This window comes from Chelonoidis abingdonii, chromosome 2, assembly GCF_003597395.2.
Source record: "Chelonoidis abingdonii isolate Lonesome George chromosome 2, CheloAbing_2.0, whole genome shotgun sequence".
In the NCBI taxonomy this organism is placed as follows: domain Eukaryota; kingdom Metazoa; phylum Chordata; order Testudines; family Testudinidae; genus Chelonoidis; species Chelonoidis abingdonii.
In genome coordinates, this window is record NC_133770.1 from 243,862,169 (window position 1) to 243,883,893 (window position 21,725).

At 40.3% G+C, this 21,725-nt stretch overlaps 1 protein-coding gene across 9 annotated transcripts in view; it reads right to left on the minus strand.

The window, feature by feature from the left end:
- Nucleotides 1-21,725, minus strand: part of STAU2 (staufen double-stranded RNA binding protein 2) — a 234,245-nt gene that overhangs the window by 145,478 nt on the left and 67,042 nt on the right. For all 9 annotated transcript variants that reach the window (XM_032784756.2, XM_032784753.2, XM_032784754.2 and 6 more), the window contains 3 exons: nt 16,745-16,904; nt 11,634-11,741; nt 2,057-2,269 (listed from right to left, as the gene is read on the minus strand). In XM_032784756.2, coding sequence (XP_032640647.1) covers nt 2,057-2,269; nt 11,634-11,741; nt 16,745-16,904 — 481 coding nt within the window. The remainder of the gene's footprint in view (nt 1-2,056; nt 2,270-11,633; nt 11,742-16,744; nt 16,905-21,725) is intronic.

Here is a 21,725-nt window from a genome sequence, read left to right on the forward strand (position 1 = left end):
CCTAGAAGCAGCAATAAATCTACTGCCACCAGGAATAAACACTCCATTTAGGAAACTTGAGCTCACAAGAATCTAGAGGCTCTAAAGGAAGCTTAGTCAGTGTAGTCAGAAGCCTATTAATATCTTATGACACAGGGAAGATTGTAATGGAGGAATAGTTCAAATTCAACAAGCCCTTCATGGGTTTGACCACTAAAGGTTGGAACTGGTCTATCTTTTATGGGATTTTGAGACCTGAAGAGTGTTATCAAATCACTTCTAACCTAGATGTAGGCACATGCAGTAAGTAAGTAAATAGTTTTTCTGCAAAGCGTATAAAGAGATCCACTTGATGGTGATGTGAACAGAACTTTGGACTCTTTCCAAGGTGCTATCTTTGATCAGCCAATCAAATTGATTGAATCTGTACCCAGGAATAGTGACTGAGTCTCCTTCAAGCTGAGAGCATTGACAACAGATTCCCTCTTCCAAGTGCACGAAGTAAATATTTGACCTTACAGTAGTTTAAGAGATTTTTCAGGATAGCAAGATAGAAGAATGTATAGAATATTCTTAGGCTGCTAAAATCAACTGGAACCAGGCTTCTTAGTCATTGACAGACTGCTGCACTATCTTAGGACCAGTGCTGTGGTCGGAGACTACGTGGCCTTTCCTCACACCCAAATGGTGTTATTCATGTTTGCTTGTAAACATTATGAATGTATTAAGAGCTAAGCTGAGACTGCTTTGTCTCAGCACTTGACACCTTAATAAAAAAAAATCTTAAACATAAAACTATGTGGGCAAAAATAAGACAAAATAATGACTAATGAAACAGGATACCTAAGTAGCAACAATAATTGATTAAAAGACTTGCTGAGAGAACTGCTGTCCTATTACAATAAACATTTGACTGAATGTGTTCTCTTGGATATTAGTGGTAACTGGGATAGTGGCCTCCAAGGAATCCACACTTTGCTTACTGGAGTTATAGCACTATATTATTTGCTCAGAGAAACCTATATTAATATACCATATGGTACAGACAGGAAGATATACCTGTATCAGTGCTAGATAAATCTATTCCTAACCTGAAACTTGAGTTGAAATGGGTGATATAGCTAAAATGTGAACCAACGTCTTACATCTAACTTACAAAGAGGAAGGCATTCCTAGAGCTGCAACTTGTTCTTTCTGTACACAAGAGACAACAATATTACTATGACAACATCTGGGCTCCTAGTGCACAATTATTTGGGTACTGCAATATTTTGACAATAAAGATATCAGCTGTTAAGGAATAAAGACACTTCACATGTACCAGATCAACAGCGATCACCTTGAATCACACTGCACCATCAACGACTGAGCAAATGAACACATGGATTATCTACAAATACTGTAACGCCCTATAGTGAATATTTAAATAAAGCTTTAAAAATAAACATGAAAAAATGAGAAACATCTTTTTTTATAAAATGAAAATATTTAAACAGGTGACTAGACAGACTAATTTTCTTAATAAGAACCAGTCCTTGCAACGCTGTCTTATTATGAAGAACTTTTTATCACCATGTAGGGGCTTTACTGAGAGATCTGAGAGTGAAGCAGATAATTGTTTTTCTGTCTATTGTTAGGAGATACTCCTCAATACACAGCAACATGGGTTCTGAGAGAGGAGATCTATTCTATACAGGAAGTCAGGCTAGATGATCACAATAGTCCCTTCTGGCCTTTGAATTTATGAATCTTGCCCCACTGACATCAACGGAAGAACTCCCATTGACTATAGTGGTACATCTTCAGACTGTAAGTGGACATCATCTTTTCGGCAAATACATTTGATACATTTATAGAAAAGCATTCTTTCTTGTCACAGATGAAATATGACAAATGAAAATCCCAACATACTTGGGAAATTTAAAATTCAAGTTATACAAATAACTATGTAATGACATGAACAAGGAAGTGGCAGCACAATGGACTATTTGAGCTCATAGGTCTTTTCTATCGTTAAATATTAATAAGTCTATGATTTCCTAAGAGATTGCTTGTTATGACATATACAAACACTTACCTTTAATATTGTTTTAGGCCGTTTTTTAAAGTAAAGTTTTGGCTTTTCAATCACAGGAAGAGGCGGAAGTTTTTTGAGTTCTTGTAAGACAGCCATTGCAGCGCGCTTCTTTGAAAGTTTCTTACTGTTTCCTTCACCTTCTGCAGAAAACTCTCCTACCGAAACTCGAGTAACAAAGCTCTTCATGTGTGGAGGGCCACTTTCCTTAATCACCTATTGAACAGAAAATTATTTCAAGTCAAATCATCTTATGAGAACACATACCTCATCTTTAACCTTGCAATGCATCAACACAATGTAAAGATATGTCCATGAAGTGCTTATCACAAGTACGACTTTTTTTCATGCAAACTGGTTTGATGAAGGTTAGATCTTCATGGGGGATGGGAGATTTATATTTGGGAGGGAGTTCAGTTCTGCTGGTTGTTGGAGGAGGAAGCAGCTACTTAATTTAATTTCATTTTCATAATTCAGAGCTTTGAATAGGCACCTTTTTCTACTACTTTCAAAATCAAAATAGATACTTATTATTTCACTAATATCCAGCATTGCCCTGTAGCGTAGAACCATTTGCTGAAGAACTGCAATGCCAGAATACAAGGGGACTCAGATAAACATGCTAAGCCAGTCTTAGTTCAAGAATTGTGCTTTTAATAGGTTTAAATCCTCAACCTTAAAAATATTTCAACATGTTCTTATCATAAGCCTACCTCCCAAATCTGGACCTTAGCGTCCAGAAATCTGGGTGCCTAGCATGACCCTCCAAGCTTAATTACCAGCTTGGATCTTATCTCGCTGCCACCAGACAGGAATTACAGCGCCTGCCTCGCTCTGGTCCCCAAACTTTCCCTGGAGGGACCCAAGACCCAGAAGCTCTGAGTCTTACCGGCAAGGGAAATAACCCACTTCCCTTCCCTCTCTCTCCCACCCAGACTTTCCTCTCTGGCTAACCTGAGAGTACTGATGCAATCTCTTTACATCACAATACCAAGAAGGATGTCTCCTCTATATCCACAAAAGAACAAACCCCAAATACGAGGAAAACAGAAATGATTCTCTCTCTTCCCCTCCCACCAATCCCTGGTGTGCAGAGCCTATCCTCCGTAGATCAACACAAAGAGAATTCCCCTCCCTTCATTCTTAGCCTACCCCAAAGAGAAAAACTCAAACAAGTCTTAAAAGAAAACTTATATAAAAAGAAAGAAAGAAAAAAGACATCAAAATATTCTCTGTATCAAGATGACAATACAAGGGCTATTGCTTATAAGAAAAATATGAATAAACAGTCTGATTCAAAGATATCTAATTTGAAACATTCCAGCAAGCTACACACATGTAAATATAACCAAAACAACATAAAAGCCTATATTGTTTCTCCTATACTTACAATTTGGAAACAGAAGATTAGAAAGATAGAAAGAACTTCTCATAGCTGAGAGACAGACAAAAGACTCAACCCAAAAATTCCCTCCCTGACTTTGAAAAATCCAGTTTCCTGATTGGTCCTCTGGTCAGGTGTTTGGTTCCCTTTGTTAACCCTTTACAGGTAAAAGAAACATTAACCCTTAGCTATCTATTTATGACAGTTCTATTAAAGATTTTTTCCCTCTCCCCCAAGGTCATGTCTCTTACATTACTTAGTTTTGCCATTACCCTGTAACGGGGTCTCCTTAGGCGTGTATTTCTTTTTCAAACTCTGTTTTGTGGTAATTTCACAAGACAATACAACAGTCAGTACATACGTCAATCAAAAGACACAAAATGAAGGTGAACAGATAACTATGTTCAAATTTTCCCAGAAAAAAGAAGTCTGTGGGTTCTTAGTTTTAGCTCAGGACTGCCCTCAATCTTTGTCTTGAGGTAAACATTTCCTCCCCACCCTAGAGTGCGCTCTTATGGCACTAGTTAGAAGAGGACTTGCACGAAATCCTGGCCCCACCGAAGCCAATGAAAGTTTTACCACTGACTTCAATTAAGTCAGAATTTTACCCTTAACACCATGCAAAGATTGCAACTAGGCCAGAGAGGTTTCTTACATCCTCTCTCACTACTCAGGGGTCGATCAGTCTGGTTGTGAATTTCCTGCATGGTCAGAAGAGGGAGATCTAGCATTCCATTCCATTCTCCTTCCAAAGTGGCACGGATGATATGTACCAGGCCAAAAATTCTGACCCAGAGTTTCTTTCCTTTTGGAACACCATAAACCTCCAGCAGAGCAGAACTTACACCATGCAAAGCTGGTAACTCTGCAACTGTTCAGCTTGCAAAATAACAAGAGGTGTATCTAGTTCTTAAAAGATTTTAACATTCTTTTATTTTTAAACTAGGAAAATTAAAATATGAAAGTAAACCTCAAGGCTTTTGCGCAATAAATTTTCAACCCTGAAGTCAGGGGAAAAGAGGTCATGTCTTCACAGCAATGGTATCTTCTAGTCTCTTTTAAATTTGTACCTTGGTATATTATTGGATGTTGTTATATGAGTATAACATGGACAGATTGTGGAACATGTTTAATTTAAAATGACTACAAGAACTTTAGTGTTTTCATTTCCATCTTTTTAGTGTTTGAAATCATGATCCTGGCAACAGCACAAGGTAGGTGTTTAGATTCGTATATGGTATAATGTATTTATAAAACTACTGATACTCAGACAAAAGAAACATACAGAAATATTTAAATTGACCAAATGGGAAAGGGCAAAACTAGTGGAAGAAATACCACTTTCAAGTATTTTTTAATGTCAAAAGAATTATTTTGAAAAAAAAAAAAAACTAGTGTCTCTTTAATCTTTTAAACTTCTAAATACACGACACGTGGAAAATAATTGCCGGCAAAGACTCTTATTGACATCAGTGGGCTTTGGATCAGGCCAAATATCCAAGTTAGGTTCTTTTGCAACAACCATCTTAACCTAAAACCTTTTTTGGCTGACCCCAGAAATTCAGACTGTTTTAAAACTTCTTCTAGTTAATATGCTTTAAAACAGATAGCTCAGTGGTTTGAGCATTGGCCTGCTAAACCCAGGGTTGTGAGTTCAATCCTTCAGGGGGCCATTTAGGGATTGGTCCTGCTTTGAGCAGGGGGTTGGACTAGATGATCTTCTGAGGTCCCTTCCAACCCTAATAATCATCTATGATTTGTGCTATAAATTCAAGAATACAGAGGTTTATAACTGAGTTCAATCTTCACTAAACAAAAATACTATCCACTTTAGATACTAGAACACTACAATGCTCCATGAGTTGAGAGATTCATTCTGCAGCTGAGAATTTGAGTAGCAGTGACAGCAATATTTATTTTCCCCTTTCTGTCAGTCCTATTCCACAATGAGAAAATACAAGGGGCCAAATTCATGCCTGGTGTAATGCCAAAGGTTAAATTATAACAGGGATGAATTCAGCTCAATGTAATGAATCCCCACACTGAAAAATGAAAAACAGGAGTACAATAGCAGAGAAGTAAGAGGGAGTGTGGATTGAGATGGCTGGGTCATTTGAAATGCCGAGATGTGCGATATGTTGGCCAGAAGGTAAAGAGCTAGTAGTCATCATGGGACAAGGCTTACAGGAAGATCTAAAAAAAGGTGGTTCGAGGCACTGAAAGAATACATGCAGAAGGCTGATGTCAGCTTGGAAGACACACTTGAGAAGAATGCTTGAAGATGTAGAACGTGAGCCCCTGACCCCTGCTCACAGGATAAGGCAAAGGAGAAGCCAACAGGTGGCATTTTGAAAGATGAGATTGAGATTAAATGGAGACATTTTTGAACCCTAACAGAGAAGTGGAAAAAAAGCTGAGTAGATGAAATAAAGGCTATGTCTACACAGCCCCTCAGTTCAGACTGTTCAGACTACAGGGGTGTATAGTGTGCACCAAAGTGCTGCACTGTTAACTTCAACGTGTGAACGCAGCATGCACAAACTAAAAGGTTCCTAGTTCATGTTAACGGAATCCTCTTCAAACAGAACTACATTAAAGCGTCCACACAGGGTGTTACAGCACAGCACTTTGGTGTACTGCTATTCACACTCCCATAGTTCAAACTGAGGGACAGTGTGGACAAGCTCAAAGTCACTTATAACCATCACTGTTTAAGGTTTTAGAAAATACCAAAATAAATCCACAGGCTAATGCGAATGAAAACACAGGCAGAAATGTGGTATTTTGCCAGTATTAAAAAAATCCACATCTTTATTAAACATATAGAAACTCTAAAGTTAAACCTTTGAGCAAAAAGTCCTCACAAGTCAGAGTGAGGAAGATTGGTATCCTTCCACCCTAGCTAGAAGGGAACTACCAAATATGTCCTTGGAGACTGGCAGGCCTGAGAATGGACACCAAATCTCATGATGAGAACTTGGTCACAGCATTAGGCAAGCCATTATCTTTCCTAGTGATCAGCTTGGGCCCTACCTGCCTCTCAATGACAATGGGACAGGAAGACACAACTCTCCTACTTCTCCTCATGCTGCCTTGCAAAATCATCATGAAACTCTGCCAGACCAAAATCTTCTCACTCTTGATGTTGATAATGAAAAATTGATGTTATTTTACTTGCCCACTCAAAATAAATAAAGTAATTAAAATAAATTAAAACAAAATAAAAACTAGCCCCTGGCAAGAGGACGATAGCAATCCTGTATAGTTGTTCTGATGCCTTAAGCAGGCCAAATCAGTTAAACCTCCTAGGACTCCCCATCTCAGCTTAAAAGCTGAAAACAAGACAGGGAAAGAAATTTTCACTGTGATCCCTCACAAAGGGAAACATGTAACTGACACGAAAAGCATCTGTGATGGGGCATGCGTACCACGCACTAGGCAGGAAAGGGTTAATCCCACACTCTGGGCAGCACAAGTCCCACCCCTTACACCATACTGGGCATGCTCCAAATGCTACACTAGTATAAAGAAGAGCAGCCCAGCTCATTCTGGGCCGACTGCCGGGGAGGAACGATGCTCAGTGGAGGCTCCAGTCCAGGAGCCACTTCCTGTAGGAACCAGAGAGCCTGAGGCCCAACAGTTGCGCACAGGCGGTCAACAAGAATCAGAGTCCCAACAAGCTACCTCTGCCAAGGAGCTTGGAGACCCCAACAACAAATGGACCCCAGCTTCAGGACTCACGGCAGGAAGTGGCCCAGGGGGTGGACAGAGTGGTACCTTGCACCCGAGGAAGGTCAGCGTCTTGCAGCAGGATCCCCATTGACTGGGTGGTGACCACGCTTACTACTGACAAGGCCCTGGGCTGGGACCCGGTAGAGATGGAGGGGTTGGGTCCCCCTACTCCTCCCCGCCACCAGCCACCCCAGGTGGCGGCCCACCTCCCTGACTCTGGCCCTTAGACCACACAGCCCTGACCCCAAGGGCAGCGGTACTGACTCTGGCCACTAGGCTGCAGGGCCCTGACCCTGAAGGGCAGCTGAACTGACTCTGACCCCTAGGCCGCAAAACCCTGAACTCAAAGGCCACGGTTTTGAGGCTGGCCACTAGACCTTGCTGCCCTGAACACAAGGACTGCCCTTTTGAATCAGACCATTGTACTTTATCGTGATGAGGCCTGAAACAGTTGGGCAGACTGTTACCGTGGTGTCAACACACCCATCATCCACTTCTACAGGAAATGGGGCGTGCATACACTGCCACACCCTGACACATGGTATTGTCCACCCAAACAGTGCATAGTTCTCCCCCCAAAATTTGCTGACTGAAACATTAATTATAGTCCTGTCTTTAAAGAATGGAAAAAAAAACAGAACTAACACACAAGGAACATAAAATAAACCAGTTTATAAACCTCCATGAAACAAAGGCAAAAGGCTGAGATTTCTCCGTACTGCCCAGCGGGAAGCAATAGGCAAAACCCTTGCTCTGCAGCAGCAACTCATAGGGCAAGGGTAGTCAATCGGTGGACTGAGGGCCAAAGCCAGACCACCAGATGCCTTTCAATGGACCCTTAAATCTTTTTATTTACTTTTTTTATTATTAATTATTATTATTATTATTATTTTCTCTGGAGTCTGGACCTTGACTATACCTTGACCAAGAAATCTGGATCTTGACAAAAAATAATTAACTACTCGTGTCATAGGGTGACTAACGACCATACTCATCTTTAAAACTTGCTCTGTAACAGACCCACACAAGTCCTAAAATAGCTGCAAGTTGCTGCAGTGGGGGGATGCTATTATCCCTCTGGCCTCTCAACAGCCCTGGAAAGCACATATCAGCTACCGGGCTTGTGCAGAATTCTTCTACTATAGAGTATTGATACTTTAAGGCATTTTTAAAAATCAATTCTTTAATACACAGAAACTGCTTTACATGGCTTCTGGAAGTTCTTGGAGAACAAATACTAGCTTTACTTTATCAGGCAGAGTAAGTGAAATTATGTGATTGTGTAATTTCCCATTAGCCAAACTGTTAGAATCAAATTCTGCTCTGTTCCACCCACACAACTATACTGACATCATAGGGCAGAACCTGGCCCCTAAGTTACATTACAAATTCTCCCCATTCTCCAAATATTATGCAATTCTGAAAAACTGTTCACATGAAACATTAAATACCTTTAACCATTTGCTCATCTATGTAACAGAGCAAAGCTTTAATATTTACTAAAGCTTTGTCAGATGAAGAAAATGCTGAGCATTCTACAGTCATCATAAGATAATGAAAGCTTTAATGCATGAGTGGAATAATACAAAATATTCTTAAGAACAGTCTCATTAGAAACACCAGAGCCTGCAAGTTATCACAAATTGGTTAGTCATTTTACTGAAACAAGACCTCTTTTTAAAACAATACACAGGTTAAGCCTCAATTCTAGCCAAAGAATTCTAGCCAAGAACGTCAACAACACTTACAGGTAATGACACTAAATAACACACAGAGAAAAACTGGTATGTTTTTGAGAGATTAACTCCTGTGATTTTGAAAATCTTCCCAATATAATTTTTTTTAAATTACATGTTGTTTCTTCTTGGTAAGCGGGCAAGAAACGATCCTTTTATAATTAATGGAAATAACATTAATAGTAATAACATCCTTCAGAATATTCTAATACAAATGGCAGAACAGAGTTTCCCTGTATCAGACATCCTCATCTTCATGTCTTCTTACCTGACACCACTATGGCTGGAACAACCTCCCGATTGACACCTCCAAAGCACTGTCACTTTTCACCTTCAAAAATCTTCCAAACCCCCAACTACTGTGTGACTCATTATCCAACTCCCTATATGTCAGTGTACTGATTTAAATGACTCAGGGTAAATGGCCCCTATATTTGAAGTTGGAGCCAGCACCCGTGTGCCACAGCAAGTGCTCCCATTTGGCCAATTAAAAGGAGCTTACCCACTGACATCTCCAGGGCCAGAGAGCCAGAACCACAAGAGGGTCAGGAGGAGTGAGGGATGCTCCCAGCACAAGGCTGTGGGGGCTCCCACTGAGAAGAATGAGACTGCACTCCAGTTGGAAGGGATGAGGTGACTGTCCTGGGACAAGGACAGGAGAGGAGAGGACTGACAAAGTCTGGGCATGGTTGAATGCACCAGTATGTGGGGCATTGAGGGATGAGATGTCTTGAGTTTTAATGATTGCTTGCATTGGGGTGAGAATAGGACTACATATTTGGGACTCCTCTTGTGGACTATGATGCTGTAATAAACCAGTTCCAAGGAGGGGTAATATTGAGATAAGAAAGCCAGAAGTGATGTTATTAGGGAAAACTGAAGCAGGTGTGCCTGTCATGCCATGACCTGCCACAGGAGGGTGCTCCAGGCAGGCTCCCCTATGAAACCCTACATTGTAGTAGCATGTGGCTATGGAATATAAACCCTTCAGTGGCAAGGAACCTGCTAATTGTTTGGCACCATTACTGTAGAGCAACTTGTACGCTTATAGCACTAGATAAATAATACAACCATTAACTATATAAGCAATTGTAGTCTAGGCGACTAGCTTTGTGAGCAAAGTTATGCATGTGCTTAAGTATTGACAGGATCAGGGCCTAAATAGGGAACATTAAGTGAAAGAGTCTGGCCTATAGATAAAATGGGATTTGAGGAGGAGAAAGATGAGGAGACTGAAGTAGAGATAGGAAAAAAAGAAGTGAGGGCTTTACCAATAACTCTTTGAAAAGGGGTCATGTAGGGATATTAAAGAAGGTACTAACAGTGATTCCCCCAAGTGATAGTGACTCCCCTCGTTTCACCAAGTACAAAAATCTTTTAGTTCTTCTGTTAAAACTTGTAAACTCCTGTCTGTAGAAACCACTGATCGTATCTGTTCTGTGAAACATACTCTATTACTATGCAAAACTTACAAAAAGTTAATTGACTTTGTTATTGAAGTAAACACTATGCTACCCTTAAGCTGTAATTGATACAATGTAAACAAATGCTATAAGCCATTAAGTGACTTTCACTTCATTGTAACAGCAATGGCTCCTAGGAACAGACCCCCACCCTCTGTGATTAAAGGGCCGGGAGTCTCAAATGAATTAGCAAACACTCCAGTAAATTAAAATATGGTTAACATATGGAATGTATGTTGATAAATGCTTGATGTACGTGAATGGTTAGGGAGGTGCCAGCCTAGAAAGGGAGTATCCATTGGCCGAAGAATGTGTCAAGTGGACCACCAGACAACCCCCAGAGGGTAAACTGGGATCCACCCCAACACCTGGAAGGATGAGAAACACAAACTTTGAACAGTGTGGAGCCACCAGGAATGTGCCACTTTAGACAGTGTGGAGCCACCAGGAATGTGTCATCTGCTGACTGAGTCAGCAACAGCAGGATGAAACAGCTCCCATAGACTAACATAGGAATTAATTTCTATAAGAATGAACTCTAAAGACTGAGGACTTGTTTCTGGTTCTGCTGCCAACCTCCAGGAGCAGCAGGTGCATCTGACACAGACTTGGCTCCATCCTCATACCTAGCCAGTAACTTGGCATGAGCAACTTCTAGGCTGGTAACTGTAACACCTATACAGAACTTGAATGAATGATTGTTATATTTACAATAAATGTGGTATCTTTGCCTTATCCCTCTGAATAAGATCCTGCTGGTTTTTATTCTATTGGTATAACAGACATGTGTTGGGAAGTGTCCTTATGGGAGCTTTCATGATGTCTTAATGTCTTGTAGCAATTCCCAGGATTAGGAGAGAAGGTCTAAGTTGCCTCTCTTTTCGAGTGTGATTTTTTTTTCTATGTTGAACGTGGCTATCAATTCCAATTTACAGCTCATGATGGCAAATGATAAACAAAGAGTCACTACCATCCATTAAAGACTGAAGGACAATGGACCTGTCAGTGTCCACACGCTTGTCCCACATTTGACAGAGTAGCCAATTTAATGATATAAAATGACACCTTAGCTACAGATTCATTTTCAATTTCATTTCCTATTTAGAATTTGCATGCATTTATTTGTAAGAGTAGAGAGTTTGTAATGAATGCTCTCACCCAGCCTTTTAACTTTTAGTTGTTGCTTATTACGTTTTTATAAACACTCAGAAGACAGCAGACAGCTCAATATATAAAACTGGTCTCCTCAGATAAAGAACACATACCTCAAAACTGACGGGCATGTTGCGCTTCAAGGCAATTTCAAACACTATGCTGATCTCAGATTTGTTTGCATCTTTTTCTTCTTCTGTTTCCTTTCCTGCCTCTCCATTCTGCATCATATAAAACAAAGTAAGCACATTCAAATACTTGCTTTCAAGTAGCAGAAATATAATTTCCCCTTTATTCCTCGATGTCTAGAATATATTTCCACCAAAACAATAACGTGTGAACTGCAGTATTTCATAATTTGTTTAACTTTAAAGAGATTTAATATTTATATGTAATCATTTCAAAGTATAAAATACAGACTTGTAGTTACTTAGTGGTTTGGTAAAATGTCACATTTATGAAATAACTTAGTCTCATACACCTTCTAGAGTGAAACTTCCTCTGATGTTCACCTGTTAATTACAGTCACCTGTCTGAACAGCCATTACATTTTTTGGTCCCTGGAAGTGTTCCTGACTCCCTACAAGTCACATCATATTATGACTTGAATAACACATTACCCGCCATCCACTTACCTGTAAAATCAATACAAAACGTAGCCATGTTTTATATTAAGGGACCATTTATACATGGTTATAAAGGATTAATTAATAAATAAGCAACTTTTACAGACTTTTAAGCTGATTAGAAACAGTTTAGAACAGTCTATTACACATTCTTTTCATGTCCATAACAAGACTGTTACAGTTCCAGGGCAAGCTGTGTCTTTAACCCCTCCCTCTTCCTATGGGCATCCCTTCCAAGTACCAGGCCCACATCCGTACTTCTCTCAAGGTGGAATTCTGCTCTCAGTGGTCCAGCAAGGGCACCATTCTCAGGCTTCCAGCTTTCCACCCATCACCTCTCTTGGATGGAGAGGCACCTCCCTCTTCCTTTTGACCAGGATATTTCCAGGCTGCCCAGTTCCCTGTCTTTATTGCGTATTTCCCAGCACAAACAGGTTGCCCAAGGTCAACCTGCTTGCTTTCTCTTAGAGACAGCTGACAGGTGTAATTGCTACAGTTAAAAGCTACTACACATCACTTCTCATGCAAATCTACTTTATTCTTACGGTAAAAAAGCACTAATGAGAAAACATACAAAACAATAAAAGGAACTATGTGTATGTTAATAAGCTTACCAGGGTTCACTCCAACCCTAACCTGGATTCTGGGAGGAACAGACCTTCAAATCCCCACCCAAGGGGAAATTCCTTGTGGTTACCAATTCTTCACAGCTGAGCTTCAGCTCTGAACAAGCAACCAGTCCTTCCAGCCCTACCCTAGAAACTGGGGCCCTCTGTAAACCAGGGGTCTGTCAGTTTGCTGGATCAGAAAGATGGCTCTGAGCCAGTTTAAAATCAGGCTATTTATCCAAAACCCCTTTCTTTGTCTATTAGTTCAGACTGGATTCTCCATATCTATTCCAGGGGGGTGGCTTCAAAGGATTGATAACACAGGAAGTTCATCAGCATCCCCCCTTCCTACTAGAGAAGGTATATTCAATGCCACAGTAACATATACCCAATTGCATTTTTAATACAGTGTACCCCAAAGATATTAACCTTAATTCAGTAAGGTTTAAACTGATTCAATAAAGTTTATCTTAATTCCATAACATTTGTACAGGCTATTATACAGGACATTGGCGGTTTCTCATAGTATTTAATTTGCACTGCCCACTACCACTCTACTTATAGGTCCATCATACTGTGACGATGATGCAAGAAGTCTCCAGGTATACAAATTACACTAAATCTAAATAGTATCACGGTTAGTTGTGAAGGGAGATGTTTGATCACTCACATGGCTGCAGAAATTCAGCTCTCAGATGGAAAAGAAACATAATGGGAGAGAGAGATAACTTTTGCTTATCATAAAACAAGTTAAAATGAGGAAACATTCATTTTAAAACTTGAGGTCCTTACAAGCCCTTCCAGATGCTATTTATTCAGCTCACGGATTTGTCTTCATGTTAGGGAGGAAGGATAGCTCAGTGGTTTGATCATTGGCCTGCTAAACCCAGAGTTTGTGAGTTCAATCCTTGAGGGGGCCACTTAGGGATCTGAGGCAAAAATCAATACTTGGTCCTGCTAGTGAAGGCAGGGGGCTGGACTTGATGACCTTTCAAGGTCCCTTCCAGTTCTAGGAGATTGGTACAGCTCCATATATATATGAAACAACATTCCCATTTTCATTCTTGAGCACAGCTCCTTCAGCACAACTGCACAGGACTCCCAATGGTCAAGTTCTATCTATCTGAGTAAGTACATGGTGCCTATTTCCATAGTATCTGATCACCACAGTCTTTAATGTATTATCCTCCCAACTTCCCATAGAGGTAAAGCAGTACCATTTAGCCTCACTTAAAGATGGGGAACTAATGTACAGAGAGGCTAAGTGATGTACCAGAAGTCCATGGCAGAGAAGGGACCTGACTCCAAGTTATTTTTTTCCAAATCTCTTGACTAGTGACCATAGTTGGGGTATATATTCAATCAGGCTAAGGCCTGGCCTCCCTGTTCATTGCACCTACAAAAGTAAAATGCAGGTCCACATCTATGTAGCTGTACCTCCAACTACCTGATTTGTGCTCACAGGTCTCCTGTGAGTTCAAACCGCATCCCCAAAGGGGAAGCTGCCCTTCCGAAAATGCATTCCTTCGTGTCTAACTGGAGAGTTGGATAACTTTAAATGTCTGCTTTGTGGCAAGAAAATGATAAGGTTTCTCTAAATAAGTTAGATCTGCACAGACACAGAATGTGGACAGCCCAACAGAAGTTTCAGTTAAGAATCTCAGATTTGTGCAACCACAGCTCATCCTTTGAAAGCCTGGATATCCTAAGAGACTTGATAAAATGATGCTGTTATATTCTTGTGACTGGGACATACAGTTTAATTTGAGATCTTATTGCTTTTGTTGGGTAAATAAATAACTTTTCCAGTTTCACATACATAGACCATGAAGAAATGAGCATCTGAACAGAACTACCCACATAATTTATTGCCTACAACTACTTATTAGTATATATACTTGGATGATAGCAGTTTACTTTGTGGGACATCAGAAACTAAATGATGTTAACAAATATGATCGCTGGCAAGTGAAGAATAAGCAACATTTTCCTGTCTTCATTACTGGACATCTTGAATTCAAGGACTCTTCCTGAAAAAATATAATACTAAAAAACAAAAACAAAAAAACCAGTATGGAACTAAAAACTATATCTCAATATTCAGACTTCACAGCTTGCGTTTTTTAAGACAGCAGCCAGTCCTTCGGAAAACATAGCTGAAGAAGAAAAGGAAAAGAAAAAGGCCATATTTTCCTACAATCTTTTTTAAAGACTCCTAACCAATCCTCTTGAACGACTTGAATAAATAATAGACTCCCTGATCCAGAAAAGGAATGATGGCATAACTAACGAGGGTTAGTAAAATTTTCCCTCACCCACAATGAGAACTATTCAGGTATGGTTTGGAAACAGCAAGAGGAATAAAAATTGCATAATTGTTCTTTTTGATAAACAGAATTATTTCACACTTAAATGGTAGCTTAAAACAAAAAACTTCCAGGTATTTTTAGTTTGTTTGTTTTTTTAAATTATTGCTCTGCACAGGATCTCAATAGGTATTGTCAAAAAGGGAGCATACTGAGGGCATTTTGTGTCTTCCAAGTATGTGTGTTCTGGTTGAAGTCACTTGACAATTTTGTTGTTATATTTCATTGGCAAAGTTATCTATGAAGGGGGGGGGGGGCGGGGACAGAGAGGGATAGCACAGTGGTTTGAGCATTGGCCTGCTAAATCCAGGGTTGTAAATTCAATCCTTGAGGGGGCCATTTAGGGATTTGGGGATTGGTCCTGCTTTGAGCAGGGGTTTGGACTAGATGATCTCCTGAGGTCCCTTCCAACCATAATAATCTATGGTTCTATTTATTTATTTATTTTACTTAAATATTCTTTAAAAATGTGTTGGAATATTTTCATTTCTGAAGCAACGCAAATACTGATCCTTACAAATGCAACACTGAAGAAAGCTAATGAACCATCCAGGGACTAACAGGCTGAAAACCTAAAACCAATTGACAGCTGTTCGATAGCCTATTTAAAGAGAGTCGGTGATCTCAGTGAGGTTCCTGATGCACAAACATGCACTTCAAAAATACACATCACCATTTGGCAACCTTGCTTTTATTTTGAAAAATATCAGACTATATTAACAACTTCTTGGGACAGGGACCAGTCTTCTTCATAGTCTGTAGAACACGTTCATGACACTATATATATTTATTAAAAATTAAATTACATTTATTAAAAATAATTCATTCTCAGTGAGGCCATGGATTAAACAGGTATTGGATGCACTTTTGGGGATGACCACAAAACTTTCTATTTTGCTTCTTAACAACTTTTAACAATCTTTCCATTTTACCTTAAAAGAATTACGCATTGTCACAACTTAAGTCTATTCAATAGTTTGTTCCTTACCACTTCCTTCAGCAATAGGCATGTGGCGCTAGATAAAATGACATTTGACAATCACCTGCTTTCTATATTGTTCAGCTGCTACCACATTTATTATGGTTATTAGGAACAGTAACCAGCTAGTGAATTCAACACTACAAAAATTGAAAGCTGAAAAATAAGCTGTGAGAGTTAGCTTAATAGAACCATGTTATCAGAGTCCTGTCCATTTCCTAGAAGTTTGTGGATTCTAGGAAACCAAGCCCACCATTGAATCCACCCACTCTCTCTCTCTCCAATCACCAATGATTACACCTATTCCCCTTCTCCTCTCAGCTTCTAGACTTAAAACTTTATTAGTGTTTCATCATATGTATAACAAGAACCTTCCTATTCTTATCATTTGCTTTTTAACCTGTTATTTTAAAGCAGTTTTCATTCACAGACTGAAATTACATCCTGTTTCTAATATTTTAAAAAATGTAAAATATGTTCGGTGCATGTAAACACTTCTGAGAGATGGCTGCTTGAGAGAGAGAGTTCTGAAAAAATCCACTGAGCTGTTTTTTTCTACAACCTTTTAATGACAGGAGCATCCAAATGTGGAATTTGAGTACCAAAGTTTGACAAGGAGGCTCAGTAAGTTTTTAAATCACAAACCTGAGATAATTTTTCTGGGATAGGTTCATTCTGGAGAGCTTGAAGGGCCTTCATTGCAGCATTGTGTCTAGCAGCTTGACGAGTCTTTCCTTCACCAAAAAACTCACTGTTGCCAACAGTCAATTGGACATAAAAAATCTTAGGCACTGGGCAGTGATACCTATGAAGTAATAAAGAACAAGTTAATTCCTTGTTATGGGTTAAAACATGGAACACAATTTATGAAAATAGCATGTGAATTTTATTTAAGATACAGTTATAACTAAAATAGACAATATGCCTTTTTGGTCACAGTAAAGGATGTGAGCAAAATATATTATGCATTTCTCAGCCAGCCCATGAACAATCCTGTTTGCAACTCAAACAAGCATTATCTATAACTTTAATGAAATACTTGGACCTGTGACAAGGTGTACTGGCCCCTTAAGATAGGTCACATGCCCCATACTGCCCTGTTTCTGGCTTCAACCCAGAGGAATGCTGGGAGCAGTAGTAGCTGAGACTGAGGAGAGTTGGAGGCTCCAGTCCAAGGTGTGGTGGGCTACATAAAAGTAGCTCCCTTCCCTCACAAGGGTAAAGAGATATGGAAGGAGCAGGATCATTGGGTCTATCCAATAAGGGCCCTGAAAAGTGCATGGGTAACTTCAGGTATTGAAGAAGCTACAGAGAGAGCTGGAAGGCTGGAAAAGAAAACTTGGGAAGGGATCACTGACACTGAGTCTACTTATTACGGAGATCACAAAGAAGGTGAAGAAATCTAAGAAGTGAAGGAAGAGGTTGTGGGTAAGAAGGTATGAAGAGGTTGGGATTTGAACAGGGTACTTCTTTTTGGAGGTCAAGATCAGAGCTTCTTGCAGAGAGTGGGAAGAAACTCTGCTCATTACCATAGTATCTGAGTGCTTCCCACATACTAAATCTAGAATCTCTTTCTTCCTTTTCAGCCTGTAGGAGAACTACCTTACTTGGTTCACAGGTATCAGAGGGGTAGCCGTGTTAGTCTGGATCTGTAAAAGCAGCAGAGAATCCTGTGGCACCTTATAGACTAACAGACGTTTTGGAGCGTGAGCGTTCGTGGGTGAATACCCACTTCGTCAGACGCAGGTAGTGGAAATTTCCAGGGGCTAATATATATGCTAGCAAGCAAGCTAGAGATACCTTGGCCAAGCCATTACAGAACAGTTTCTCCTCCCTTGGTTTTCACACCTCTACTGCTAGAACAGGGCCTCATCCTCCCTGATTGAACTAACCTCGTTATCTCTAGCTTGCTTGCTAGCATATATATACCTGCCCCTGGAAATTTCCACTACCTGCGTCTGACGAAGTGGGTATTCACCCACGAAAGCTCACGCTCCAAAACGTCTGTTAGTCTATAAGGTGCCACAGGATTCTCTGTTGGTTCACAGGGTTTGTTTGTGGGTGTATATGGATGTGTTTGAGAAGATATTGCAGGAAAACTAAGATGAAGTAAATGAAATGTTCCAGCATAATTATATATAGTATCCCAAACTTTCCCACTGTTGTACCTTTATTCACAATGACCCCACACTTCTACATTCAGAGCAGAGAAGAAAAGAGATAGTACAGAGATAGGTGCCAATAAAAGAACACAGATAGTTAAATGGATAAATAGATCTGCAGGCTCTACAGGAATGAGGCTAGAGCTAGTGAAAAGTTCTGTTGAGTCCCAGTGATTCAGTACATTAGTTGAAGATAATTAAACAGCTCTTAGTCATAATCTCTTAAAGGAAAAATGAATTAAAAACTAATGATATGGGTTCTTTTTATACACAATTGTGAACTGCCTCATGCTACAGACTTGGTGGTCCCTCCTCAGATAATGGATCTTCTTCTAAAACTCTGGACATTCCTTTCATGAAAAAAATAACATATCAGAATTGATTTATGTGCTGAGTATATGATACCTTTATGATATAATACCTGACTGAGAAGGTGAAAGAGTTTGGCCACAACCCAGGCACATCACAACAAAGCTAATATAATTCAAAACCAGGGTGAACTACTTTCTTTTTTTCCTTCTTTTATTTCCTCTTAAAATACATAGTAACCTTATATCCATGTGAGAATTATAGCCGATCCCTATTAAGATATGTTCTCCTTTATTTTTATCTGTCTATACTGACTTATCAAGATGATGATTCTATGTGTGTCAAGATTTTTGGATTTCTCTATAATAATTACACAAAAGGGTAGTTCAAGTCTCTCTCTGAGGTAGTGGACTGCAAATACAGATGGGTGTGAATCAACACCCAAATCTCAATTTTTCCCGAGCTTTGTGGTTAGTTTTAATATATCTATAATGTGCAAAACCAAAACACTAGATCCAAATACACCCAAGGTTTTACATCTCAGGCCCATCTCCAATTGTAGTTACACTTTGGGGAATACTAATTTATTTTTATCGTTTTCAGAAGGTGCCTGTTTTCTCTGATGCCTGATTTACACTTTCACGTAGTGTTGGGATCTATTAGGATTTAGTACTGCTATTGTTCTACTAATATTTTGTCTTCTTTTTCCTCATAGATTGTAACTCCCTCACATACTAGCCCAACTAAACTTTTTTTTTGTGGGAAGAGGGGTGGGGGGAATGATATCTGTAATCAATTACTATTAAAACGATTATTCTATATTTTTTAAAAAGAAATGAGACAGGACAAGTAAAAACTTAGACACAAAAAAATACTACAATTACCTGTTCAATATTACATGAACAATTTTCTATTGCTCAATTTCTTTTATTCAGTAGATAATATTGTTTATAGGGAATATTTAAAATAATAATTTGACCTAGCAGAATGTTATGATGTTAAGAGCTATGAAGTGGCTCTCTGACACAAAACATAGTGTATCCAAAGTGTGCATCTATGAGAATTGCCAATGACCAGTGGAAAAAATAAGGCAATACCCCACAAACCTCCCTCACAGCTGGTATAGTGTTGTCTGCCAGTGGATCTGCCCATGTGACTGCTTTAATAGTGTTTGCATGATGTACAGTTCAACATAAGGCAGGATAAATTCTGCCATTTGCAAAGGGGAATATGCAATTCAGAGCAGTAGTTTCCTGACTCCTCACCCCACTGCTGGCAATACCCCTTGTCTTCCACACTTCCCTTCAAACAAGGAGTTAGTGCGGCAGGAAAACATAACACACAGCTGCCTTACAGATCATAGTCTCCCATGACCCCTTTTATGCGCAATTAAAATGATTTCACTTCCCTACATGCCACAGGACAGTGGGGAGTATATGACCCTTAGTTCACTTCATAGACTCAGGTCCCACAAAATGCCCTTTAAAAAAAAAAAAAATGATGTGTTTAGGGAGCTATTTATGAAATAATGGAGAAAAGCGATAGTCAGCCTGGGGCTCTAGAGCCTCATGCAGCTCTCTGGCATTGGCAAAGTGATTAACATTTACATGGTTTTGATTAAGATCCTCTTACTCTGCTTGGTCTCAAGCAGAATGAGCAGAGCACTGATAACAAGAACACTGCCAGGAACATGTCAAGCAGCACATGAAGCCCTAAGGAACTGGATTAATGCTGCCAGGCCTCTGCACAGCCTAGAAAAGGGTGAGTAGAGGGAGAGGAGGAACATTCCACATTTCCAACAAGCAGGCGAGATGGGGGGGAGACAGAAAGAGACAAGGGAGGACAAATTGTGTCAGAGTCACCAAGAGTCTTAAAATAATCATGATACAACAGCCTTAAGGTGCACTGTGATGTTTACATTGTCTTTAACATGTGATGGTGCTACATGACAAACAGAATCACAAAGCCAGCAGCAGAAATTAACGTTAAGAAGTTGTGCTGAAAGATGTTACGGTTCCCCACTCTGTTCACAAAGAAGTAAGATTCCCTTACACTTCAAGTCTGAATAATCTTGTTACGAAGGACAGAAGAACATCAACTGCCAGTACAATGATTTGGGGTTTTTTGCATCACCAAAGTAATAACTAAGAGGTGTAGATTTTCTGTTCCCAAGCTGTGCTCCATGGAGAATTCCCAGGCACTCCATGGATTTCCTTCTGCCACAGTGGTGAAGCAGTCAGTCTTCAGACAGTAACACTTCCTATTATATTTCAAAAGACAAGGTGGGTGAGGTAATATCTTCAGTTGGTGAGAGAGCGCTCTTCTTCAGGTCTAAGGAAATGTACTCAGGGCTTGGCTACACTGGAGAGTTGCAGCGCTGTAAACCCACCACCAGTGCTGCAACTTACTCACCAACCACACTTGCAAGGCACATACAGCGCTGCATCTCCCTGGCTGCAGCGCTGGTTGTACTCCTGCTCTGCCTCAGGTATAAGGATTGCAACGCTGGTCATGCAGCGCTGCTCCGCAAGTGTGGCCACCAAAAGCGCTGTAATTGGCCTCCGAGGTATCTCAGAATGTCTGTTCAGCCACTCTGCTCATCAGTTCGCACACTACAGCCCTGGCCTCAGGTGACCCGCCCTTTAAATGCCCCGGGAATTCTAAAAATCCTCTTCCTGTTTGCTCAGCCAGGTGTGGAGTGCAATCAATCAGTGAATCTTTCCAGGTGACCATGCCTCCATGAGCCAAACGAGGCCCAGCATGGAGCAATGGCGAGTTGATGGACCTCACCAGTGTTTGGGGGGAGGAAGCTGTGTAGTCACAGCTGCGCTCCAGCCGTAGGAATTACGATACCTATGGGCAGATCTCAAGGGCCATGCTGGAAAGGGGCCATGACCAGGATGCTGTGCAGTGCAGGGTTAAAGTAAAGGAGCTGCGGAGTGCCTATTGCAAAGCCTGCAAGGGAAACTGCCACTCAGGTACTGCCCCCATGACCTGCCGTTTTTACAACGAGCTGGATGCAATACTTGGAGGTGACCCCACTGCCAATCTGACGACCACAATGGACAGTTCAGAGCGGGGAGAGGAGGGGGAGGTGGAGGGGGGGGAAGAAACCAAGAGTGAGAGTACTGGGGTGCGGGGAGACACCCCAGAGT